The sequence below is a fragment of the Heptranchias perlo genome, chromosome 21 (genome assembly GCF_035084215.1).
Source record: "Heptranchias perlo isolate sHepPer1 chromosome 21, sHepPer1.hap1, whole genome shotgun sequence".
NCBI classification, from domain to species: domain Eukaryota; kingdom Metazoa; phylum Chordata; class Chondrichthyes; order Hexanchiformes; family Hexanchidae; genus Heptranchias; species Heptranchias perlo.
The window spans coordinates 34,389,409-34,416,785 of NC_090345.1; the positions used below are offsets into that span (position 1 = coordinate 34,389,409).

Sequence of the window (27,377 nt, forward strand, 5' to 3'; positions counted from 1 at the left end):
AACTAGCAGAGAATAGATTCATTTCTATGGGCTAGATTTAAACCTGGGTCCCAGAGCTAAAAAGAACAGTATGCTAATGCTGTGTGCCACCCATTTCACAACACTGGTATAGCTTAATGCACTGAAGCTTAACATGTATTAACTTGTCCCTTAATAGATTTTAAAAAATCTTTTAAAATGCCTGATCTCTGTTCATCTGCACCGTTTCTTGGCTAAGAGGGCAGACAAGCATACAATTCCCTGACATCAGCCTGTGTCAGTGCTGTAACCCACCAGGATGGCAATCTGTGGTAACTTTTCCTACTGATTTAAACTTCCTCCCTTGTTGGAAAATGTTTGCTCAACAAAACCACCCTCCCTCGTGTAACTGAGTTTGGGCATCTGCATAGAAATTGTGGTTTACTGTTGGATGCTGGTATTGCTATAAGCACAGTATCACATTAAAACATCTCTAAGCGCTTCGCAGAATTAATTACTTTCAGTCCAGCGACTGTTACGTAGGCAAAAACTAAGGTGTTAGACCAAATTTAAGTTATAAGTTTAAATGAGCTCCATTTCTAACCTCTGTCTCTTTCTATACCTATATTTTGTCATTTGAATCAAAAAAAAACAGGGAAAGCCCTTTAAGTGGAAAATTTAAGTCGGACTTGAAAATAAATTTACAACTTTTGTCTCTGGAGGCAAGACAGATGGGAGGCAAATGTACTTCAGTCTTGGAAGTGTTCCATGATGAGTGTCTATCACGCTTGTACACGATTGGCTCAAATATTTATAAATAGCAATAAACCAGTGATTACCTCTATTACTAGGCAGGTAGGAAAACTGCCAATGAATAAGTAGCGAGTAGGTAAGAAAACTGCCAATGAAGAATCAGAAAATAGGGACCAGTAAACAAGCTAGCAAATAGAAAGAATTAGTCAATTAAATAGGAGCGAACAGACAAGTCAATGTTTCAGGTGTGAACACTGCAAGCTTTGACGAAAGGTCTACATCCAAAACATTGACTTGTCTGTTCACTTCACCGATGCTGCCTGACCTTTTAAGAGTTTCCAGCACTTTGTTTTTTAGATTTCCAACATCTGCAGCATTTTGCCTTTTGAGCCAATTAAAATATTTTTCAAAATGCTTTCAACTGCCATCTTGCTTTCTCAGTAATCGTAGGATATAGTGATGAAACTTCTACCATAAACTCATATTACATAATTCACAACCAAATCAATACATTTAACTATACAGTTGCCTCTGCTGTGTTTGAAAATCAGAAACATTTCCCTCTTCAGGCCTGACCCTCTCCAAAGCCTGGGGTTTGCTCGGCCATCTTTTTCCCCCTTTAAATTGTGATCTCTTGCATGTTCATGGCCTTTGATCTCACCATCCAAGCACATGCAATTGGACCACATATTCCATTGACTTTTTTTGCTTTTGTATTGCTGCATAATTTTATTTTTCTTTGATTTGTTTTGACCCTTTTTTGTTATTTGTGCTGTATTTGAACTTTATTCTCTTCTGCTAGTTTTACATGATACATCCTATATTATGTGGCATAAGCTTCTGTCATCATAAAACAGTTTATATTCTGACTCACTGTAAACACCATATGCATTCTGACATTTTAAATGTTGAAAACTTGGATGCTGCTGTACAACTTGATACGTATTTTTTTTTAAATTGTGGCATTATTGTGGACTCTGGTCTGTAGTTTTAGGAGCTAGCCCTGGTCCTATGTGACCTCAGAGTTTGAGAACACCTTCTCAGCTTTACACTGGCTGCTAAGTATGTGATAAGAACCCTAAATGGTTACTTTCCATCTCCCTTGCCCAGTGTGGCAGCACCTGGCCATTCTTGATGCCTTCCTAGCATGGATATAGAGGGTGGGAAAACAAATTGGTGTTCCACCACTGTGGGATAAAAGGTTATTAGCGTTATAATGCTATGCAGTCTGCGGTTCTGTTGCAACACTTTGTTCGTTTCATTCTTGTGAGCCTTCTGAAAAATATTCTCCAAATGGCTGAGTTAGAGCTACAGGGATTGATTTGGATGGATACACATTGCCTTTTTTCCTTGTGGTAGTGCTCCTTCAGAATTTAGCAGATGTGCCAGTGAGCCAATTAAGCTATATTTTAGGTGTGAGGATTGGTCCACCTGGATGTGGAGCAACAGTCAGCTTAACTTAATTGCTAAGATATAAGGTGATGATATTGTGGCTGTGCTAGATAACTTCAATGCTGCAGTTGGAATAGGTTTTGTAAATGTTGCTAAAGTAATAAAAGTCAGAAGTTCTCCTTTTTGTAGTGTGTGCATTACCTGTTCTTGCATTCATTCATTTAATTATAGATTTAACATAAACAGACAATTGGCCAACGGTTCTGTAATTGGTTTAAAAAGATTGCAATTAACTTTTAGGGAAAGATAGGAAACTGCAGAAACATCAATGGTGTTTGCAAAGTAATTTTTCAACAATAATCTTAATCTACAAGTATGAAGTTTGAAAGTTCTAGTGATTTAAGCTTTTGAGACCTACTATTTGTCAATCCAGAAAGTTGCTTTCAAATGACACACATTACTACTACAGCATAATACATATTTGGCCTTGCTTCTGCAAACCCAAGATTCCAAGTTGATTGTTGTGACTGAGGATGTACACGAGTGTCAAGCTTTTATTGAGTTCATCCTTGATGCTAGTAGTACCTCCCATTTACACCTGTTTTTTTCCAGGGGTTTTGGAAACTACCATCTGGCAAAATTGACTCTGAATATAAGTCTAACTGTGATTACCCATCCTCTGAGGACTGCTTTGCCTTGAGATTAAAAGACCATGGTGATATCAAGTGCAGGAAAGAATGTCTTGCTTCCATGGGCATCACAGGCACACGGTTTTAAATGGATTCTTCCCTTTCCACCTTCAGTTGCAAGGCTCCAAGTGGAATATAGTTTTTTTTTATTAAACGTACTTTAGAATCAGCATTAAGCATCAGTTTACTTAATAGTTACAAATTATCCTTGCCTAATGGGACATCAGGATACTTAGTTAGGTATTTTTCTTAAAGGTAGAAAAATAAATGTTATACCCTCATCAGGCTACATACCACCAATCATTTTGTGTTTTTCAAGATCTAGTGGACATTAGTAGACTAATGCTGCCATGAGCTGTTGCAAAGAAGTGGATATGGATAGTTTGGGCAACTCTTCAGCCTTCTGGTGTTGCTCTGTAGTAACGTGGCTGAGATTGCCCACAGACTGGTCTGTGCATATGTGGGTCCTGTGGTAAAAATATGTTTTATACTTGCCCAAAAAGGCCTTGTTCTATCCTGATGCCACATTAGGTTGGGATAATCTATTATTTGGAATTTATCCTTTATATTGAGATCATAACACTAATTGCCAGAAGTTAGATTAGAGTTCTGTCTAGCTGATCCTGCTCCGCTCGACGCAGATGAGATGGAACTTGGGTTCTGCTATGTTTGTAGGGACCTCTGCTGCAACAGGGAGTAAATTCGAACCAATCAGGAAATTGTCAAATGTGTTATCCTGGGGTAGAATTGAAGCTAACTAGCCATTACAGGTCCAGCAATTGGTCGGCTTCGCTATTGCAATCAACTATGTTTTTGAAGAAGTAAATTTTAAAAGTACCTGGAAGGCAGCTGCAAGGCATAATCTATACAATTGCAAAGCATTACTTGCTGTTAGATGCCTCTAATGGTAAGCGAATGTAGGCTGTCATTTAGAGTTATTTAGTTACTCCTGGAGTGTAGTATTTTAGAAATCATGTGAAGCAATGCAGATGTAGAATCATGTCCTCATTCACCTACAAGTGGCTGCTCCATATGTGAATTGAAACTTTGGTTGGACTTGCTATTCAACTCTGGGAAGTGTTGCAGCTAGAACCAAACCTGAGCCTGTTCCTACCTAACATTCATACTTGCACACTTTCCAGTAGGTCTTATTGTTGCTGGATAGCAGTCATGAGCTAAGATACCTGATTGACATTTATTCCCCTCCTTCCTAACTCAGGCACTGAGGCCAACTATAGCCTACCTACCACTGCTCTAGCTGAGATCAGCTAACTTCACACTGACCAAGATTGAAGCTGGGAAATTCCCAAGCTGTGTAGCTCAGATGTACATCAGTCAGTGAGTCATTAGGGGAGATTTGATTTCTACAGCTATATTCTGATCAATTAATAATGCCAATCTGTTAATTTTAAATACAGACACTCATTTTATCTAGTTTACTTTGGCTCAGTGGGAATGAAACAGGTTGAATGTTTAGAGATCATAATTTAACACTGTCCTGGCAACGTGATCATCTTTGTTTTTACCTTATTTCAAGTATGAGATTATTTCCAAGGTCCTTATCTAAAAATTAGATATAGTTTAGGTTTTGTACATACTTCAGAAGCTTATTAGCTTTTATTATGATCTAATATATAGAAAGCTTTGTTTGAAAGCTTTGTGTATTGTGATCATGACTATGGTGCTGGTTAATGTGTAATTTTTTTTTAGCTTGTTCAGGCTGCTGATCTGATCGAAGCTGAATTTCAGCCTGGTATGAGCAGTCGGCAGAAAAATAAAGCAAAGAGGATGGCTAAGCTGTTTGCTAAACAGCGATCCAGAGATACAGTGGAAGGAAATACAAACAATGAAAAATGGTATGAGCAACCATTTTGCTTCTATGTCATAACTTGTGCTAAATTATGTTAGAGTTTGAAACAAACAATAAAGCCATAGATCTTAATGAATGACAATTAATTATAGTTCAGGGTTTAAGTTTATAACATTTTAGAATTCTCAATTTTTAATTTTTTATATCCATTATAAAAATTAGAATTAAATTTCAAATTTTGGTGGTAAATTGCTGTTGACTGTAATTTTAATTGTGTTTCGTTGTGATGGGCATCAAAAATCAGTCTTTATACAAATAGAAATATCAGCCAGGCTGGGAGCTTCTTGAGCTGCATTGCTCAGTATCTTGGGACATACCGACTGAACCAAACATGATGGTTATCTAAACTTAGTTTTTGAGAGAAATTTAATTTTTGAACATTACTGTAGACTGCAGGAAAATATCAATCAACTGCTCAGGTGGGCAGAAAATTGGCAAATGGAATTCAATCCGGAGAAGTGTGAGGTGATGCATTTGGGGAGGGCAAAAAAGGCTATGGAATACACAATAAATGGGAGAATACTGAGGTGTAGAGGAACAGAGGGACCTTGGAGTGCATATCCGCAGATCCCTGAAGGTAGTAGGACATGTAGATAAGGTAGTTAAGAAGGCATACGGGATACTCCCCTTTATTGGCCGAGGCATAGAATATAAGAGCAGGGAGGTTATGTTGTAACTGTATAAAACACTAGTTAGGCCACAACTTGAGTACTGCGTACAGTTCTGGTCACCACATTACAGGAAAGATGTGATTGCACTAGAAGAGAGTACAGAGATTTACGAGAATGTTGCCAGGACTGGAGAATTTTAGCTGAGAAAAGATTGGATAGGCTGGGGTTGTTTTCTTTGGAACAAAGGAGGCTGAGGGGATATTTAATTGAGGTGTATAAAATTATGAGGGGCCTAAATAGAGTGGATAGGGAGAGCCTATTTCCCTTAGGCTTGCACATACTTCAGAAGCTTATTAGCTTTTATTATGATCTAATATATAGAAAGCTTTGTTTGAAAGCTTTGTGTATTGTGTCAGTGACCAGGGGACATAGATTTAAAGTAATTGGTAGAAGGATTAGAGGGGAGCTGAGGAGAAATCTTTTCACCCAGTGGGTGGTGGGGGTCTGGAACCCATTGCCTGAAAGGGTGGTAGAGGCAGAAAACCTCAATTCATTTAAAAAGTGCTTGGGTGTGCACTTAAAGTGCCGTAATCCACAGGGCTACAGACCAAGTGCTAGGAAGTGGGATTAAGCTGGATAGCTCTTTTTTGGCAGGCATGGACACGATGGGCTGAATGGCCTCCTTCTGTGCCAGAACTTTCTATGATTACATTAGGTATTAGTTATTTCATTTAAAGATACTGTTAAAATGTAGCTTCTATATCAGTTTAATGCATCTAGCTTGTTATACTAAATTGTTTTTATTAACTCAATCAAATGAAGTAATTTTGGAAAATTTTGTCAGGGGACAGATTACTCAGCATATGAAATGGGGAGAAACTACTGGCAAAAGATTTTTTCTTATTAAATGTGAGTTGCATTTTGAGAAATTGGACATTTTTTCTTTCAGAAATGGGAAGAACTGAACCTAGGATCTTCTGATCTGTATGGCTCAGTCGGTAAAAGCTAGCACGTAACTGAGCCAAACAGATCAGAAGATCCTGGGTTCAGTTTTGTCCGTGCTGAGGTTAGCTGATCTCAGCCAGATTGCTACAATTAGCCTCAGTACCCCTGGAGGGAAAAATCAGCCACGGTTCTCACTCCTGATTTTTATACAATGATCCGAGAGAGAGAGAGAGAGAGAGAGAGACAGAGAGCGCGCACTTCCATCATGGTAAAGAGTGGGAAGAGAACTCAACACAGTCTGTGTTTCAGTACAATCAAGGATGTACAATTAATTCTGCATAAGATTTACTGTAATCCAACTGAACTAAATTATATCTAGGAAAAGATCTTTAGGCCAATTGAAGGCTGTTAGGGTTTATCATTAACTGCCACTTTTGCTGGAGGGAAGTAATCAGTGAAGGTTCTTGTAAGCTGATGCGCTTATGTTTGTAGCTGCATAATATATTGGGCCAAAAACCTTTCCAATTACTATATTGCTTTGATATCTATGGGAGCTGGCTGAGACAGAAAAGATAACTTCTCCTTGGTTTATAACGTGACCTATTTTAGATGAAATGGGCTCTGTTGTGGACCAGGTTAGCCTTGCATCTTGGTTTGGTCAATGGATCTTAGATTTAGAAATTATTCATCCTCCTATTTATCTGCCAGGTTGACCTGGATAATTGAACACATCACTCTTTATACCTGAAATTACATTTTATAATCTGTTAGTCTCAACCAGTTACATCTTGCAAACTTGCAAAGTTATGTAAATGGGCTCATTTTCCTTGTTGCGTGTTATGGTGCCTTAGACAGGTATGCTAGTAGCTGGGATCAATAGATATGCATTCGACGAGTTCGGATGAAAGGTCATTGACCTGAAATATTAACTCTGTGTCTCTCTCTCCTCAGATGCTGCCTGACCTGCTGAGCATTTCCAGCATTTTCTGTTTTTATATTAGATATGCATTTGTACTTGTAGAATGCCCTAGTGTCGGAATTTTAGGATGGTTCCGTCTTTACTTCCACAATAAAGATGAATATGTCTAAAATTATTTTTAGAAGATTAGCATGATTGCAACCACTTACTTGACCCCTTTGTATAATTAAGAAGTAAAGTGATAACTTTTAGATTTCATATAGGATACTACATTACATTTCAAAATTCTATTGAACAGTTGTGCATGTAATATTTCCTTGTCTTTTAGCAGGCATGGTATAATTATGAACTTAATTAGCCTCAAATATAGTTCATTTGTGAAAACTGTACCCGTTTAGTGAACATTTCCACGTCAGTATTAAAAAATTAGTTTCATGAGTATGAAATATTTTCTAAATTCTTTTGCTGAGGGATTTTTCTGTTAATTTAAAAATGAGCAGGGACAATGTTTTATACTTGAGTCCAGAAAAGATTTTTGTGCTGCTGAAAATGCATTTGGTTGCCTAAATTGAACTTTTCTTTAAATAACTAAATAAATAAATGCTAAATTAATGAGAAATGCTTAACCCATGAGAGGATGTAGTTAAAATAGCTTTGCTAAATCTTGTTTTTCAGCAATGATAATGTTGATGGGGAGCCAGAGGAAAAGCGCAAGAAACTTACAAATGTTGTAATTGAGCAGCCAGCAACTGAATCAAAGGTGTTGATTGACAATATACTTGACAGCTCTTCCTTGTTTGATGAGGTATGGTGAATATGTTTGTGTTCTTCAAAATTAGATGAGGTGATGTGAATATTGTTGCTGAACAGAGAATAACATTTTCTACATTGATGTCTCTGATTTATAGTGCCAGAAAAAAAGGGAAGAATTTTTAAACCATTCATCTATTAACTGAAGCTTCTTAAATAGTGTGGTCATTAGATAGATTACATAAATGATTGATCCACTTAATGATTTGTCGATTATTGTAAAATACAAAGGAAAATCCAATATTGTGTATTAACAAACAATGTTTCCTTTCAGTCGAATGAATGGCCGTTGGAAAGCTTTTGCGAAGAACTTTGTAATGATCTTTTCAACCCTGCATGGGAGGTAAGCAAATCCTTGTTTGAGTGTTGTAAAAATATTCAGGTTGAATGCTGTGCTACTTTCTTTTCTGCATAATATTACTTTGCAGTCAAGCTAGAACTATCATTCAGATATAGACCAACAAACACATAATTATAGTGAATCCTAGAATGCTGTTTCTGTGGTGGTTATGGAAAGAGGTACCACCAGAGTTACAAGTAATAAATTCCCCAAAGAAGCGGGTGCATCATGCTAAAATGGGTTGCGAAGAATGCTGTTTACAAGTTATGTATCTCCTGGGAAATCAAGATTGTGTAATGTCAGTAGAAGTGCAGGTGCCCCTGTTTGTACAATTAACAGTGGAGCAGTGTGTTGGGTTACCCAGTGATCATGAAATGAAAATAGAATAGGACTCGAGTGGATAATGTGTTACCATAATAAAATGATAACCTAATTTTTAGGTCGTTTTTTTTCTAGAAGTTTCTCATGCAGTTAGAGGTTCTTGTTAACTTTTCCATCACACCTCTCCTCCCTTCTATGATATAACACAAATATGTCAGTTGTATGCTGTGGGAGCATAGATCAAGTCTGTAATGTAAATAGAGGCTTCCAACTGCATGTGTGAATTTAAAATATACAGTTTTGAAGCTGAATGTTAGAACAATAAGATTAAAACCATGGAAATGAAATGTTAAATTATATGCAGTAGGTAACTTTTGGGATTATAGAATTTTGTACAGTACTGTTGCATGTTCTTATAAGAGTGTGCTACCAACCAGAATGTTCTCATTAGGATGAGGAATGATTGATATCATTCCAGTGTAGATCTTTATATTGCCTTTTCACTGGACCCTAATACAACTTTTGAGTGCAGATTCCCAGCTTCATTTTGTTGCCATATTTCACTAACTTTGTGAAGTGATTTAATGGCTAGCAGAAACTAGAATCCAAGTTCATTTGTGAACTCCAACAGTTTAAAAAGCCAAAGTCACCGCCTTTTCTCATTTTTGGATAGGAACATAAGAACAGGATTAGGCCATTCAGCCCTCGAGCTTGCTCTAGCATTCAATTAGATCATGGCTGATCTGTATCTTATCTTCATCTACCCGCCTTGGTTCCATAACCCTTAATACCCTTGCCTAACAAAACTATCAATCTCAGTTTTGAAATTTTCAATTGACCACCAGCCTCAATGGCTTTTTGGCGGAGAGTGTTCTAGATTTCCGCTACCCTTTGTGAGGAAAAAGTCCTGGCATCACCCCTGAACAGCCTAGCTCTCAACTTTAAAGTTATGTACCCTTGCTCTGGACTCCTCATCAGAGGAAATAGGGTAGATAGAGAGAAACTATCAACTCCTTTCAATCTTAAACAACTCAATTAGATTATCTCTTAATCACCTATACTCAAGGAAATACAAGCCTAATCTATGCAACCTGTCCTCATAATTTAACCCTTTTAGCTTGGTATCATTCTGGTGAATCTGTGCTGCACCCTCTCCAAGGCCAATATATCCTTCCTGAGGTGCAGTGCACAGAACTGAACACAGTAGTCTAAATGGAGTCTAACCAGAGCTTTATATACCTGCAACATAACTTCCACCCCTATGTATTCCAGCCCCCTTGAGATAAAGACCTTTTTAATTATTTTGTATCTGTCCACTAGCTTTTAGTGATTTCTGTACTTGGACCCCTAAATCTCTCTGCTCCTCCACCGTTCCTAGCTTCTCGCCATTTAGAAAATACTCTGATCTATCTTTCTTAGGTCCAAAGTAGATTAAATCACATTTTCCCACATTGAACTCTATCTGCCACAGTTTTGCCCACTCACTTTATCAATTTCCCTTTGCAACTTTCTACTCCCATCTACACTATTTACGGTGCCACCTAACTTGGTGTCAGCAAACTTGCATATAAGGCTGTCTATTCCTACATCTAAGTCATTTTTAAATATAGAATCATAGAATCATAGAAGTTACAACATGGAAACAGGCCCTTCGGCCCAACATGTCCATGTCGCCCAGTTTATACCACTAAGCTAGTCCCAATTGCCTGCACTTGGCCCATATCCCTCTATACCCATCTTATCCATGTAACTGTCCAAATGCTTTTTAAAAGACAAAATTGTACCCGCCTCTACTACTGCCTCTGGCAGCTCGTTCCAGACACTCACCACCCTTTGAGTGAAAAAATTGCCCCTCTGGACCCTTTTGTATCTCTCCCCTCTCACCTTAAATCTATGCCCCCTCGTTATAGACTCCCCTACCTTTGGGAAAAGATTTTGACTATCGACCTTATCTATGCCCCTCATTATTTTATAGACTTCTATAAGATCACCCCTTAACCTCCTACTCTCCAGGGAAAAAAGTCCCAGTCTGTCTAACCTCTCCCTGTAAGTCAAACCATCAAGTCCCGGTAGCATCCTAGTAAATCTTTTCTGCACTCTTTCTAGTTTAATAATATCCTTTCTATAATAGGGTGACCAGAACTGTACACAGTACTCCAAGTGTGGCCTCACCAATGCCCTGTACAACTTCAACAAGACATCCCAACTCCTGCATTCAATGTTCTGACCAATGAAACCAAGCATGCCGAATGCCTTCTTCACCACCCTATCCACCTGTGACTCCACTTTCAAGGAGCTATGAATCTGTACTCCCAGATCTCTTTGTTCTATAACTCTCCCCAACGCCCTACCATTAACGGAGTAGGTCCTGGCCCGATTCGATCTACCAAAATGCATCACCTCACATTTATCTAAATTAAACTCCATCTGCCATTCATCGGCCCACTGGCCCAATTGATCAAGATCCCGTTGCAATCCCAGATAACCTTCTTCACTGTCCACAATGCCACCAATCTTGGTGTCATCTGCAAACTTACTAACCATGCCTCCTAAATTCTCATCCAAATCATTAATATAAATAACAAATAACAGCGGACCCAGCACCGATCCCTGAGGCACACCGCTGGACACAGGCATCCAGTTAGAAAAACAACCCTCTACAACCACCCTCTGTCTTCTGTCGTCAAGCCAATTTTGTATCCAATTGGCTACCTCACCTTGGATCCCATGAGATTTAACCTTATGTAACAACCTACCATGCGGTACCTTGTCAAATGCTTTGCTGAAGTCCATGTAGACCACGTCTACTGCACAGCCCTCATCTATCTTCTTGGTTACCCCTTCAAAAAACTCAATCAAATTCGTGAGACATGATTTTCCTCTCACAAAACCATGCTGACTGTTCCTAATTAGTCCCTGCCTCTCCAAATGCCTGTAGATCCTGTCCCTCAGAATACCCTCTAACAACTTACCCACTACAGATGTCAGGCTCACTGGTCTGTAGTTCCCAGGCTTTTCCCTGCCGCCCTTCTTAAACAAAGGCACAACATTTGCTACCCTCCAATCTTCAGGCACCTCACCTGTAGCGGTGGATGATTCAAATATCTCTGCTAGGGGACCCGCAATTTCCTCCCTAACCTCCCATAACGTCCTTGGATACATTTCATCAGGTCCCGGAGATTTATCTACCTTGATGCGCGTTAAGACTTCCAGCACCTCCCTCTCTGTAATATGTACACTCCTCAAGACATCACTATTTATTTCCCCAAGTTCCCTAACATCCATGCCTTTCTCAACCGTAAATACCGATGTGAAATATTCATTCAGGATCTCACCCATTTCTTGTGGTTCCGCACATAGATGACCTTGTTGATCCTTAAGAGGCCCTACTCTCTCCCTAGTTACCCTTTTGCCCTTTATGTATTTGTAGAAGCTCTTTGGATTCACCTTTGCCTGATCTGCCAAAGCAATCTCATATCCCCTTTTTGCCCTCCTGATTTCTCTCTTAACTCTACTCCGGCAATCTCTATACTCTTCAAGGGATCCACTTGATCCCAGCTGCCTATGCATGTCATATGCCTCCTTCTTCTTTTTGACTAGTGCCTCAATCTCCCGAGTCATCCAAGGTTCCCTACTTCTACCAGCCTTGCCCTTCACTTTATAAGGAATGTGCTTACCCTGAACCCTGGTTAACACACTTTTGAAAGCCTCCCACTTACCAGACGTCCCTTTGCCTGCCAACAGACTCTCCCAATCAATATAGTGAAAAGCTGAGGCCCCAGTTCAGATCCCTGGGAGACACCACCATTCGTTTCCTGCCAATTGGAGTACATACCCATTATCCCTACTCTCTGCCTCTCACCTCCTAACTAATTCCCTACTCATGTCAATAGGTTGAATTTGAACTGCGTTCCAGAGATCACAGGACAGTGCTTTGTATTTGTAATTCACAAGGCTATCCAGTTCCCAGGTAAATGTTAGAAACTTGTAGGTGATCTGTTAAAATAGCATTGAATGTGAGTTATAAATTCAAAAAATTAAGTTTGATCATCTGTTACCTCTACATTTATTTGTTTTTGCTATCAGGTTCGTCATGGTGCAGGAACTGGGCTGAGAGAGATATTGAAGGCTCATGGGAAAAGTGGAGGTAAAATGGGAGACAGCACTTTAGAAGAGGTAAAACAATGTAGATGTGACTTGTGTACTTCTGTTAATTTCTGCCAAAATATCTCAGTGCATTGAAGTGCTGTACAATATTATAAACCTATTAACGATTAGGTTGTGTCAGATGCGTATTGGTAGTACTGAGGTCCTGACTGCTTGTCCAGGTGGGCATAAAAGATCTCATGGCACTATTTGAAGAACAGCCAGGGGAGTTATCCTGGTCAACATTTATTCCTCAAAATAAAACACCACCAAAACAAATTAACTAGTCATTTATCTCATTGGCTTTTTGTGGGACTCTACTGTGTGCAAATTGCCTGTGGTGCTTACCCACGTAGTAGTGACTACACTCCAAAAAAAAAAAAATTGTTGGATGTAAAGTGCTTTCTGAGGACCTGTAAGGCATTATATAACTGCAGGCTAATTTATTCTTTGGTAAGTATAGCTCAGCCTTAAGGTAACTGTCAAGGGGCTCACCTTAGCAAAGTTTTGAATTCCTGTCTTAACCTCAGTGCCATGTCAGATGGAAACTGAGCAGGACAGGAAACTAGGTGAATCAATCATGGGGAATTTTAATTATCCCTTCCATTAAGTCATCTGATAATGCAGCAGGTAAAATTTAATTATTTGTTGATCCTGTTAATGCTTTTGTTCCCTATTCAACATGAGTGGATCATTATACTGTTAGATTTCAGTTGCTGAGGCCACTTAATACTGGTAATCAAATGTTAGTACCTATTTTCAGGGGGACTGAATTTTCACGTAAGGATGTCGGAAAGGTATATTGGGGTATGTTGTTGGGTAATAACTGATATAGAAGAAAAATAGATTTTTTTTAAATCAATGCTGAGGAACAAGGGAGCCCTGTATATCCTTAAGAACAAAAGAAGGGTTGAAGGAAAAGCAAAGTTTAAATGGGGTCTTCTGAGAGGAATTAACCCTTTTTAAAAACAATCATTGTGTAAAAAGGTTCATTTGTCAAAAAATAGGGACAAGTATAAAAAGCAATTGGAGATAACTGAAGCAGTGTTAGGAATGCTACAAAGGCATCAAGAAAAAAAGGTTGAAAATTGCAGTAGTGATGGCCAGGCTTTTTTCAGCTAATAGTGGATCTCCTGTAACAATGCTCATGGTTAAGTTGGATTCTCTCTCTTACCTGTCTCATGCTTGTGTTGCCATCTCTGTCCTCTTCTGCTTCCATATCTTTTGATCTCTTCTGTACATCTGTACTTTTCTTATTGTTGCTCCCTCTCTGCTTTTTTACCTTTACTTTCCTTCCGGGTGGGAAGTTGTGGGTGACATGGTAGGGAAGGGATTTGGTGCAGTAGTGTACAGATTATATTACTGGACTACTAATGCAGAGGATAGCAGTTCAAATCCCCCCATGGCCGTTTGAGAATTTGAATTCAATTTAAAAATTCTGGAAATATCCTTTTTTAAAAAAAAACTGCTTTCTGTAAAAGTGACGATGAAGATGTCAGATTGTTATAAAAACCCAACTGGTTCACTGATGTCCTGTATGTGACTCCGGTCCCACACCAACATGGTTGACCCTTAACTGTCCTCTGAAGTGGCCTAGAAAGCCGTTCAGTTGTATCAAGTTGCTACCATCAAGAAGGCAGCTCACCACCACCATCTCAGAGCAACTAGGGGTGGGCAATAAATGCCTGCATTGCCAAGGACACCCACATCCTGAAAATGAATAAAAAAGGCCATTTTTGAGTCTCCAAATCAAGTTATTGAGAAATCTACACCCATTTGTGAGGTTTCTGTTTTCCCTGCAAGATAACAAGTATAAATAGTAGAACCTGTGCATAAAGAATATATTTTTGGAATTTCCAGTATCCGCTCTAAATAGGCCAGGGATATTGGACCAATTTTTGTCCTTTCTTTTCCCTTGTATAAACAGACTGGATTGGATTTCCATATATGTCCAAGGTTTTGTAAGATGCCAATGCGGTTTACCTATGAGTTGTCTTACATCCCCGGTCTAGACTAATGTAATTGTTATGCTTGAGCCAATTAACACAGAAGTGAAGTACAACCTGAGCAAAATAAACTAATTCCCACTTACCAGAGGTATCAAGGACAAAGTCAGACACAGACATTGTAACTGTACTAATTTAATTAACATCTACAAAAACACAACTAACATTCTACTGAGATAAAGTAATCGTTTTACAGTTGACAGTGGAACTGTATGAGTACCTGAGCAGGATGCGGAAAAGCCAGTACTGGAAATGAACACATCAAGAGAAACTTTATTGAAAAAAATAATGCGACAAAAAGTACAAAAGCCACCAGACCCAGATAATACACGACCCAGAATACTGAACGAGGTTAGGGAGGAGATGGCAAAAGCATAAACCATAATTTTCCAAAGATCTCTGGAAATGGGAATTTGTCAAAGAACTGGAAATTGTCAAATGTTATATCTATGTTCAAGAAAGTGGAAAGTAAGGTCAGGAAATTGTAGGCAAGTTAGTCTTAACTTGGTTGTGTCTAAATTCTGAGCCTGTAATAAGGGATGACATTAGTGCACGCAGAAAAGCATGGCTTCATCAGGTATCATCAGCATAGAGTTGTAACGGGCAGGTAATATTTCATTAATTTAACTGAATTTTTTGAGGAAAACAGCCTATTTATAAAGGAAATGTGTTGAATGTTTATATATGGATTTGCAGAAGGCGTCAGACATGATTCCTTACAAAAATTAAGATGCATGGTATTTAGGGGAAATTAAGTTGCATTGAGAGTGATGGCTGGGGACAAAAAGCAAATAGTTAAATTAAATTAATATGTTTTGGATTAGAGAGATATGGGTAGTGGTTTTCTCCAGGGATCTGTACCGGGACACGTCTTGTTTTCCATTCATATAAATGGCTTGGGCATAGGCATAAGAGAAATTATATTGACATTTGCTGATACCAAGGGCTTCATTTTAGCACTCGCTATCGGGTGCGTTCCTGGCGGGGGGGCTCCGAAAATCGGGGAATCCCGGAGCGGGTTCGGAGCCCGGCTCCAACCCGCCCACTTCCGGGTTCCCCACAGACGCGCCGGCATGTGCGCGCAGCCCCCGCATGTGGGACTCCCGCAGGCAATTAAAGCCGGCGGGGTGCCACGTAACAATATTTATCTAGCTATTTCAGGTCATTAACAGACCTGATTAAGTGAATATGTGAGGAGGGGTGGGATTTTAGAGACAACTGGGACTGTTTCCCATACTGGGGAAAACACTCCCAGTTGAAATGGACGTGTTGCAGCTGTCAGCCTGTGGCAGCTGCAAAGGTCCATTTGACAGGTGGGGGGGGGGAGACCCTCACTCATTGCAGGAGGCCACTCTCACTTGGGACAAAGTTTGGCCTCCACCACCCTCCTCCTGACAAGAAAATTCACCAACTTGCACACTTACTTCGGGGTCCAGAGACATGTACCTACCTTGCGGACCCCCTCAGATGTACATCTTCCGGATAGGGGCCGCTGTAGCTGCAGTCATGACCTCCTCGGAGGGCGAACAGCATCACCAGCCTCGCCGGCCACGCCATCCACCTCTGACACGTGGAGCTCCACAACAGAGTGCTGTGACACATCTACCTGCACAGGAGGGAGGGCAACTGCAGAGAGAGATGCGTCACAGAGGGCACTACCCTCGCCACAGGGTCCACAGACCAAGGCTCAGCTTCCTGGACCTCTCTGAGCAGCAGTGCACACGGAGGCTCAGAGTCACTCGACATGTAGTCGTGGACATCTGCAGCCTCCTTTATGCCGAGCTGCTCCCGGTTGGCCCGAGCACCATCTCCTTACCTGTCGCTGTCAAAGTCACCCACTGCCCTTAATAAGTTCTCCTCCGCATCCTTCCAGGGTGCCACCGGGGACATTGCCGACGTCTCTCAGTCGTCTACACAAAAGAGCCCTGCAAATACACCTACACCCACTCTGCAATGACACAGTGGGTGTCATCAGTTGTGGGTCTTCATTGTGATCCTCAGGAAAGGGCATTATTGCACAAACCAGACAAGATTCACAAAGACATGGCAGTAGTGATGCCAATATAATATGTAATGTGAGTTGGTCAGAAATTCAATATAAGTAAAAACCATGACAAACCCTCAAACACCCTTGTGCATCCCCTTCATGCTCATGACACGTTTGCCTTACACTTCCTACTGCACATATGTAATGCATGCCCTGTGGCTGCAGCACAGGTAGTGGCAGGTTGAATGAGGCTGACCATGAAAGAGATGCATGAGAGGGCGAGTATGAGATCGAGCCATGAGATTGTATGAGGATTGGGTTGAGTGGTAGTGGCGGGATGAGTACTGGCGAGGTGAGTAAGTGCAGGTAAGATGAGGATGAGGTTTGAGTGGGTGTGAGGGGTGATGTGACAGAGTAGTGTTGGCAGTGCAGAAGGAGATGTGGGGTGAGGGCGGTGATGTGGCAGACGGAGTGTAGGGGAATGAGTGAGTGTACTCACTTTGGCTGACCTACTTAGATCATTGCAGCGCCTCCTGCACCGTATGCAGGTGGGCGATATGTTGGTGGTGCAGGTGACCTCCTCTGCCACCTCGAGCCAGGCCTTCTTGGTGGCAGAGGCAGGCCGCTTCCTCCCGCCCTCCGGGGGGAAGATCTCTGTCCTCCCCCTCCTCCTCGCCCCATCTAATGATACCTGGAGTGAGGCATCATTAAACTGGGAGCAGCCTTCCCCCTGGGCTGCTCCATGCTGTAATTTTTGCTATTTGTTGCAGCATCTGTCAGTGGAGGAGTGCCCCTTTAAATAGAGCTCCTCCAGCTGACAGAGCTTACTGCGCATGCGTAGTCCGCCCGACGCGCAGATCAGCAGCGGGGAACCCGGAAGACCAGGTAAGTGGATCCAATTAGGCTGCGATCGCGTGGGGGGCAGACTGATTTCGCCGGGCGCGTTACCCACGCGCCCAGTAGCCCCCCGGCTGCGAACCCGCAGCCCTGGTAACATCGAGCTCCAAGTTATTGGGCATGGCAGACTGTGAAGATGATTGCAGGAGGGCATAGGTAAGCAGAATAGACAGATAGGTAGCAGATGCAGTTTAGTGCAGATAAATGTAATGTAAGAGCACAAATACATAGTTCCTTAAAGATAACAGTGCAAATAGGATAAGACCGTTAAATAAATACAAAAGCAGGGGAATGTTGTTGAATTTGTATATACATTGCTTCAGCCACAGTTGGAGTATTGCATACATTTCTGGGTACCACATTAAAGGAAGGATTTTTGGAGTCATAGATATAAAGAAAAGTGTGAAAAATTGGAGCTTTTTTTCCACTGGAGCAAAGAAGTGTAAAGAGGGATCTTGGGATGCATTTACACTTGTAGCTACTGGTCTCAGATCAGTAGCTACAAGTGTAAATGCATTCCAAGGGCCCTGTTTCAACTTGCATTTATATAGCGCCCTAAACATAGAAAATTGTCCTGTTTTTGTCAAAATTTTGTCAACTTTAACTGCCCATCAGAAGTTTTTACAACAGACTGTCTTGCATTGTCCCGAACTTCGTAGGCTTACTGTTGTATTTGTTATTGTCTGGATCTGGAGGTGGAATGGAGGGATTGTTTATTAGGGGATGTACTGTCTTAACCACTTTAAAAATTGCTATCTTTTTAAATCTTGTAAGTGCCCTGCCAGTAACTGCAGAGCACAAAGTGGTGCTGGCAAGGCTGCTGTTGCATTGCCTGACTTCTGCCAGGAAGGAGCTCTGCATATGTGAGATGACAAGAGCCATGCTTCTAGACAATAACATTTTGAGTGTGGACGAGAACTTCTGCTTATTTAAAACATGAAATAAAACTTTTGCCGTAAGGTTATACAATTTCCAGGAAGTCTGACTACCTCAGCACTTTTTAAATGTGGCTTCACACCATGTTGTAATTGCACTGTATGCTGTGTCCAGCTGAAGTGGTATGAGATGTTGACTCTGAATGGGGAAGGGAATTCTCATCACTGCGTTCTGGAGTGGGACTTGGCTCTACAGTTATGTTGCAGCTTTTGTGTTTGATCAGTGTAAACCGCTGTGCATCAATACAAGAGTGGCAGTATATCTGTCACTTAAGAATACAGTTTTTATTTAAGAATCATGAGTCAAATATTTTCATCCTAAGAATTTTAAAATATTTTCACTTTTTTGATGTTTGCACATAAATACTAGTTTATGCAAGATGGTGAGATATTTGAGCTCCTGTACATCTCAACAAACGAATCAGTACAGCTTCTTGGTCATCCTGCCATGAGGTGCAGGAAAATAAAGCATATGTATTTCAGCAACATATGTAGGTTTATGCCCTTTCTGCAAGCTAGTAAGTATTCTATTAACCTCAGACTAAAATTAGTATGTAGTTAGTTCTCTCAGGGTGATTCTAGCTAAGACCGAGAAACTGCATCTGCCTTCCCCTTGGTGGTGAAGTCCTGTGAACAGTATAGATTTCTGGCCATCTCCCCTCATCTGCTCCACCTCTGATAGCAGAGCCTTCAGCCTTTTTGACTCTACTTGTGGGAACTCCCTCCCTAATTCTTTAATCAAATGAATCCTACATGACCTGTAGATACACAGGGTATCAAAATCAATAAACAAAGCTTATCATTTGCAGCTTTAAGCAATGAAAGCCCCTAAAGAATGGTTTAAAATAGATGTAGCAGAGATTTGAGATTGTAGGTAGAGAGAAATTTCAGTCAGATTACTGGGTAAATGGATCATGCAAAACTCAGATTAGCTAGCATTCAATTAACTGAACTTTTCAACTTCAGAACGTCATGGACTGTACAGAACTTTGGAGGATTGGAGGCATCATTACCTGTCAGTAAAGTCTGTTATTAGCACATCTCTATTCTTAAGCTTCATCGCTGCTATCAGATTGCTTGCCTCTGCCCTTGCCTTACCCCGACTGCTGATTAAAATCCACATCCATGCCTTTTTCATCTTACGACACAATTTCTCTAAAACCATTCTTGCTGGCTTCCCGACCTCCACCCTCCATAAAATCCAAATTGTCTAAAACTCTGCCATCGGAATCCTGTTCCTCACTAAGCCCAACTTGCCCATTACCCCCATCCATGCTAACTTACAGTTGCTTTGTCCCCCAATAGTTTTGAATTTAATATCCTTGTCTAACAATCCCTCCATGGCATTACCCCGCTCCACCTCCTGCAACTTCCTCCAGTCTTACTCCACCCTTGCCCCTGGGTCTGGTCCTCTGACTCTGGACTCCTTTGCATCTCCTCTCATCTGCTCCTTCCCTGATAGCAGAACCTTCAGCCTTCTTGACTACTCGTGGGAACTCCCTCCCTATTTCTTTACATGATTTAATTAAATGAAACCCACATGATACGTGAAGTACTTTTTTTTATTTGTTCATGGGATGTGGGCGTCGCTGGCGAGGCCAGCATTTATTGCCCGTCGCTAATTGCCTGGTGGTGAGCCGCCGCCTTGAACCGCTGCAGTCCGTGTGGTGAAGGTTCTCCCACAGTGCTGTTAGGTGGGGAGTTCCAGGATTTTGACCCAGCCACGATGAAGGAACGGCGATATATTTCCAAGTCGGGATGGTGTGTGACTTGGAGGGGAACGTGCAGGTGGTGTTGTTCCCATGTACCTGCTGCCCTTGTCCTTCTAGGTGGTAGAGGTCGTGGGTTTGGGAGGTGCTGTCAAAGAAGCCTTGGCGAGTTGCTGCAGTGCATCCTGTGGATGGCACACACTGCAGCCACAGTGCACCGGTGGTGGAGGGAGTGAATGTTTAGGGTGATGGATGGGGTGCCAATCAAGCGGGCTGCTTTGTCCTGGATGGTGTCGAGCTTCTTAAGTGTTGTTGGAGCTGCACTCATCCAGGCAAGTGGAGAGCATTCCATCACACTCCTGACTTGTGCCTTGAAGATGGTGGAAAGGCTTTGGGGAATCAGGAGGTGAGTCACTCGCCACAGAATACCCAGCCTCTGACCTGCTCTTGTAGCCACAGTATTTATGTGACTGGTCCAGTTAAGTTTCTGGTCAATGGTGACCCTTAGGATATTGATGGTGGGGGATTCGGTGATGGTAATGCCGTTGAATGTCATGGGGAGTTGGTTAGATTCTCTCTTGTTGGAGATGGTCATTGCCTGGCATTTGTCTGGCACAAATGTTACTTGCTACTTATCAACCCAATCCTGGATGTTCTCCAGGTCTTGCTGCATGCGGGCACAGACTGCTTCATTATCTGAGGGATTGCATTCTTTAATTATTTAATTCATTATAGAAATAAAAGTGATTGTTGCCGCAATAAGGTGACTTTTTATTAGTTGCCATGTTCAGGAATGTCCAACCGCTGCCATAGGTCCACATCCATCCCTCGAAGCCCAGACAGCTCAACCCTATTTGTGCTCTTTTTTGTTATTTGCCAATTTGTTCTGTTTGAATTTTGTGAGCCCGAGGTTTGGAAAGGCTGTTTATTTAAAGCATTGCTGGATAAATCCTAATTAGAACACCAAATAACTTTTAGTATTAACAACTTGAGATCTATGCAAATTAATAAAATGTCTATTTTAGCTTTATATATGCACGTCCATGCCCAAGGCTCTATGGTGCACCCCTGTTTGGCCCAGGAAGACACTTTTGGTCATCTGTGCTCTAACTTATCTATGAAGTGGTATAGTAGGTTTTAACTTTGTATTTTTCAGATTGAACAACAGCACCAGGAATGGTTAGAGGACTTGGCTATTCGTCTACTTTGCGTGTTTGCACTGGACAGATTTGGCGATTTTGTATCTGATGAAGTATGTACTCTTTAATTTTAGGTGGGGAGGGAGGGGAATACTCAGAATGCCCGTAGCTATTTTACACGTGAATTTCTGAAAGGCTTGAGCACTGCTAAATCTGTTTTTTTTTAAAGTAGTTGTTGAAGCAGTTTTTTATTGGTTATCTCTTAGAGGTGAAAATCATTGTCCAATGTAGATAACTACTGTACGCTATACTTAGTTCAGAGTTCTTGTGAAATATTGTAAATGCCACGCAGAAAGCTTTTTGTCCAAAATTATATACTATGTAAAAGTGTTCACTTTAAATTAAACTTGATTACTGGAACGTTTTAAATTTACAAACAAATTCCGATTCATTTTTAAATAATTTTAACTTTGTGACTGAGCATTAAAAATCCTCTTCATGCTTCTAGTGTGATTTGTATATTCAGAGCAAGAAAGGCAGTCCTATAGCTACAGTGGACTCGAGACTAGGAGACCAGAGTTCAAATCTGTTGTGCGTTTCACTTGGGCTTTACTTAGAGATTGAATTTCTATATTTGGAAGAAGAAAAGGAAATTGTCCAGGGAGGGATCCATTCCCTTGCTGCTCAAGCACATCATCTGGCAGATTGTCTGAGCAGTAGCATTGATCTCCTCCATGGACATGTCCTTGGGCTCGACCATCTCACTGTCTGCATTAGTGATGGATAATTCAGATGTATGAGCTTAAGAGGGTGGGGTGGCAAAAGAGAAATGTCCATAAAATGTGTAGAAAATTGAGTTTTTTGTCTTAAAGGTTGTGGCACCTGTACGGGAAACTTGTGCTCAAACTCTTGGAGTTGTGTTGAAGTACATGAATGAGAGGGGGGTGCATGGAACAGTGGATGTCCTATTAAAATTGCTGGCACAGGAACAATGGGAAGTGAGACATGGAGGACTTCTAGGAATAAAATATGCTTTGGCAGTTCGGCAAGTAAGTTGCAATGTTTTTCTGGCTTCTACAAAACTAGTTGCAGTAATTTGGAAATTAGTTTTAAATATATTATCTATGCCTTCAATTTGTACAAATTTCAGTTGATGTGAAGTGATCCAAGTAAATTATTTGTGCTTTATTGTAGGACTTGATTGATACATTGTTACCAAAAGTCCTTCCTACTATAATTGATGGCCTACAGGACTTGGATGATGACGTCCGAGCGGTAGCGGCAGCTGCACTTGTACCAGTAGTGGAAAATCTTGTACATCTTCAAGCATCTGAGGTTAGTTCAGAATCTGATGTGTGAAGTGCATATTCATAAGGTAGAAACAGGCCAAGAGAGTTGCCTTAGTTCTTAAAAGAAAACTGAAGCTGAGTGATTTCTGAAAATTTTAAGTTTTCTTTTAAGATTGTAAAATGACATCAGCAACATCTTGTGTTGAACTACAGTTTCGCAGGAGCTACCAGTCTTCAGTACCTTGACAAAGTGTCCATTCTTCACATACAAGCTTTTAATTGTGAGGACCTAGAAAACTGACCCTATGGGCACTTCAAATAAGAGTTGAGGCCATTCAAGTACCACTCTGATTTGAGATTTTTAAGAGTTCAATTTTGAAAGCAAACATAGCCTCTAATAATCACTTGATTCTCTCCTGGTTATCACCTCTATTTCATTGATGAATACAAAATGTATTCTAATTCTAATTTCTAATACCTGAGAGACAGAGATTGCAAGAGAGATACAGGCAGACAAAGAGAGGGACACACACACACACACACACACACACACACACGGATACACAGAGATGACAACAACTACTTGCATTTATATAGCACTTTTAATGTAGTTATACATCCCAAGGTGCTTCACAGGAATGTTATCAAACAAAATTTGACACCAAGCTACGTAAGGAAATATTAGGACAGGTGGGATTTTAAGAAGTATCTTAAAGGAAGAGAGAGAGAGACGGAGAGGTTGGGGAGGGAATTTCAGAGCTTAGGGCCTAGGCAGCTGAAGGCATGGCTGCCAGTGGTGGAACGGTAAAAATCGGGGATGCACAAGAGGTCAGAATTGGAGGAGCGCAGCAATCTCGGAGGGTTGTAGGGCTGGAGGAGGTAACAGAGATAGGGGCGAGGCCGTGGAGAGATTTGAAACATAGTAAATAGAAGCAGGAGTAGGCCATTCGGCCCTTCGAGCCTGCTCCGCCATTCAATATAATCATGGCTGATCCTCTTATCTCAATACCATATTCCCGCTCTCTCCCCATACCCCTTGATGCCTTTTGTGTCTTGAAATCTATGTAGCTCCTTCTTAAATATATTCAGCGACGTGGCCTCCACAACCTTCTGTGGTAGAGAATTCCACAGGTTCACCACCCTTTGAGTGAAGAAATTTCTCCTCATCTCAGTCCCAAATGTCCTACCTCGTATCCTGAGACTGTGACCCCTCGTTCTGGACCCCCCAGCCAGGGAAAACATCCTCCCTGCATCCAGTCTATCCAGCCCTGTCAGAATTTTATACGTATCAATGAGATCCTCTCTCATTCTTCTAAACTCAAGCGAATATAGGTCAAGTCTACCCAATCTCTCCTCATACGACAGTCCTGCCATCCCAGGAATCAGTCTGGTGAACCTTTGCTGCACTCTCTCTATGGCAAGTATAGACTTTCTTAGGTAAAGAGACCAAAACTGCCCACAATACTCCAGGTGTGGTCTCACCAAGGCCCTGTATAACTGCAGTAAGACATCCTTGCTCCTATACTCAAATCCTCTTGCAATGAAGGCCAACATACCATTTGCCTTCCTAACTGCTTGCTGCATCTGCATGTTTGCTTTCAGTCATTGGTGTACAAAGACACCCAGGTCCCTTTGTCCATTAACATTCCCCAATCTATCACCATTTAAATAATACTCTGCCTTTCTGTTTTTCCTTCCGAAGTGGATAACTTCACATTTATCCACATTATACGGCATCGGCCATGTATTTGCCCACTCACTCAACTTGTCTAAATCACCTTGAAGCCTCTTTGCATCCTCCTCACAACTCACGATCCCACTTAGTTTTGTGTCGTCAGCAAATTTGGAAATATTACATTTGGTTCCCTCATCCAAATCATTGATATATATTGTGAATAGCTGGGGCCCAAGCACTGATCCCTGCGGTACCCCACGAGTCACTGCCTGCCACCCCAAAAAAGACCCATTTATTCCTACTCTCTGTTTCCTGTCTGTTAACCAATTTTCAATCCAGTATGTTACCACCAATCCTATGTGCTTTAGTTTTGCACACTAACCTCTTATATGGGACTTTATCAAAGGCCTTCTGAAAATCCAAATAAACTTCCTTATCTATTCTACCAGTTACATCCTCAAAAAACACCAGTAGGCTTGTCAAACATGATTTCCCTTTCATAAATCCATGTTGACTTGTCTAATCCCATTGATATTTTCTAAGTGTCCCGTTATCACATCCTTTATAATAGACTCTAGCATTTTCCCTACTGCTGATGTTAGGCTAACCGGTCTGTAGTTCCCTGTTTTCTTCCTCCCTCCTTTTTTAAATAGTGGGGTTACGTTTCCCACCCTCCAATCTGTAGGAACTGTTCCGTAATCTATAGAATTTTGGAAGGTGGTAGCTAATACATCCACTATTTCCATGACTACCTCTTTTAGTACTCTGGGATGCAGATTATCAAGCCTTGGGGATTTATCGGCTTTCAGTCCCATTAATTTCTCCAGCACTTCTTTTTACTAATACTAATTTCCTTTTATTCCTCCTTCTCACTAGTCCCTTGGTTCCCTAGCATTTCTGGGAAGTTATTTGTGTCCTCTTCCATGAAGACAGAACCAAAGTATTTGCTTAATTGCTCTGCCATTTCCTTGTTCCCCGTTATAAATTCTCCCGTTTCTGACTGTAAGGGACCTACATTTGTCTTCACTAATCTTTTTCTTTTTATATACTTGTAGAAGCTTTTATAGTCCACTTTTATGTTCCTTGAAAACAAGGATGCGAATTTTAAAATCGAGGCGTTGCCGGACCGGAAGCCAATGTAGGTCAGTCAGCACAGGAGTGATGGATGAACAGGACTTATTGCGAGTTAGGATACTGGCAGCAGAGTTTTGGATGAGCTTAAGTTTACAGCGGGCGTAAGGTGGTAGACTGTCCAGGACAGCATTGGAATAGTCGAGTCTAGAGGTAACAAAGGCATGGATGAGGGTTTCAGCAGCAGCTAAGCTGAGGCGGGGGGGAGACGGACGATATTATGGAGGTGGAAGTAGGTGGTCTTGGCGATGGAGAGGATATATGGTCGGAAGCTCAGCTCAGGGTCAAATAGGACGCCAAGGTTGCTAACGGTCTGGTTCAGCCTCAGACAGTGGCCAGGGAGAGGGATGGAGTCAGTGGCTAGGCAACAGAGTGGGGACCAAAGACAATGGCTTTGGTCTTCCCAATATTTAATTGGAGGAAATTTCTGGTCATCCAATACTGGATGTCGGACAAGAGATAGGCACGAACGGAAAGAAACAAACACTTCCAGAAACCAATCACAAGACACCTGACAAGAGTTGTGAAATTTCATCCACTAGTTAAAATTCGCAGAATGCTATTTAATAAAAAATGGAATTTGACTTATTCAGTCACTGTAAATCTGTGGCCCTTATGTTAAACCCTACGTGGCAACAACATTTTCTTTCTCGTCCTGCCTAGTGGCATATGACACAACCCATTTCTTCTACTGCTTTTTTACATCCAACAGATTATGCTCAGGATTGTTTCCGTGACAAAGACCTTTTTTTATGTGCACAGGTTTTTAGCCTGGCTTACAACTCCCTACGAGGCACACCGGCTAGACACGATGTTGGGGGGGGGGCGGGGGCAGGATGCAGCGTGCCTCCACTCCACTCCACTCCACTCCCATCGGATCCGAGTATCCAGCATTCAGTGACTGACTGGAACACTAGTCTCCACTCACCGTGTGGGGTGGGGCTTGAACCCATAACCTTCTGACTGAGAGGCTGAAATGCGACCACTGAGCCAATGCTCACTTCCGCTTACATTGCATAAACACCCTTAAATATTTTTTATAAAAAGTCATGGCCTCTGAATTGCCATGGGGTTGGGGGTGATGTATTTAGCATGGATTGAGGATTGGTTAACGGACAGAAAACAGAGAGTAGGAATAAACGGGTCATTTTCAGGTTGGCAGGTTGTAACTAGTGGGGTGCCGCAGGGATCGGTGCTTGGGCCTTAGCAATTTACATCTATATTAATGACTTGGATGAAGGGACTGAGTGTAATGTATCCAGGTTTGCTGATGGTACAAAGCTAGGGTGGGAAAGTAAGCTGTGAGGAGGATGTAAAGATTCTGCAAAGGGTTATCGACAGGTGAAGTGAGTGGGCAAGAAGGTGGCAGATGGAGTATAATGTGGGTAAATGTGAGGTTATTCACTTTGGTAGGAAGAATAGAAAAATAGAATATTTTTTAAATGGTGAGAAACTATTAAATGTTGATGTTCTGAGGGATTTGGGTGTCCTTGTACACGCAACACAGGAAGTTAACATGCAGGTACAGCAAGCAATTAGGAAGGCAAATGGTAGGTTAGCCTTTATTGCAAGGGGGTTGGATTTCAAGAGTAAGGAAGTCTTGTGGCAATTGTACAGAGCTTGGGTGAGACCACACCTTGAGTACTCTGTGCAGTTTTGGTCTTCTTACCCAAGGAAGGATATACTTGCCTTAGAGGTGGTGCAACGAAGGTTCACTAGATTGATTCCTTGGATGAGAGGGTTGTCCTATGAGGAGAGATTGAATAGAATGTGCCTATACTCTCTGGAGATTAGAAGAATGAGAGGTGACCTCATTGAAACATATTAAGATTCTAAAAGGGCTTGACAGGGTAGA

General features: G+C 41.3%; 1 protein-coding gene across 3 annotated transcripts in view; it reads left to right on the forward strand.

The window, feature by feature from the left end:
• Positions 1–27,377, forward strand: part of btaf1 (BTAF1 RNA polymerase II, B-TFIID transcription factor-associated) — a 117,714-nt gene that overhangs the window by 35,369 nt on the left and 54,968 nt on the right. For all 3 annotated transcript variants that reach the window (XM_068002437.1, XM_068002439.1, XM_068002438.1), the window contains exons 6-12: positions 4,503–4,648; positions 7,813–7,942; positions 8,222–8,290; positions 12,695–12,784; positions 21,445–21,540; positions 22,300–22,476; positions 22,622–22,762. In XM_068002437.1, coding sequence (XP_067858538.1) covers positions 4,503–4,648; positions 7,813–7,942; positions 8,222–8,290; positions 12,695–12,784; positions 21,445–21,540; positions 22,300–22,476; positions 22,622–22,762 — 849 coding nt within the window. The remainder of the gene's footprint in view (positions 1–4,502; positions 4,649–7,812; positions 7,943–8,221; positions 8,291–12,694; positions 12,785–21,444; positions 21,541–22,299; positions 22,477–22,621; positions 22,763–27,377) is intronic.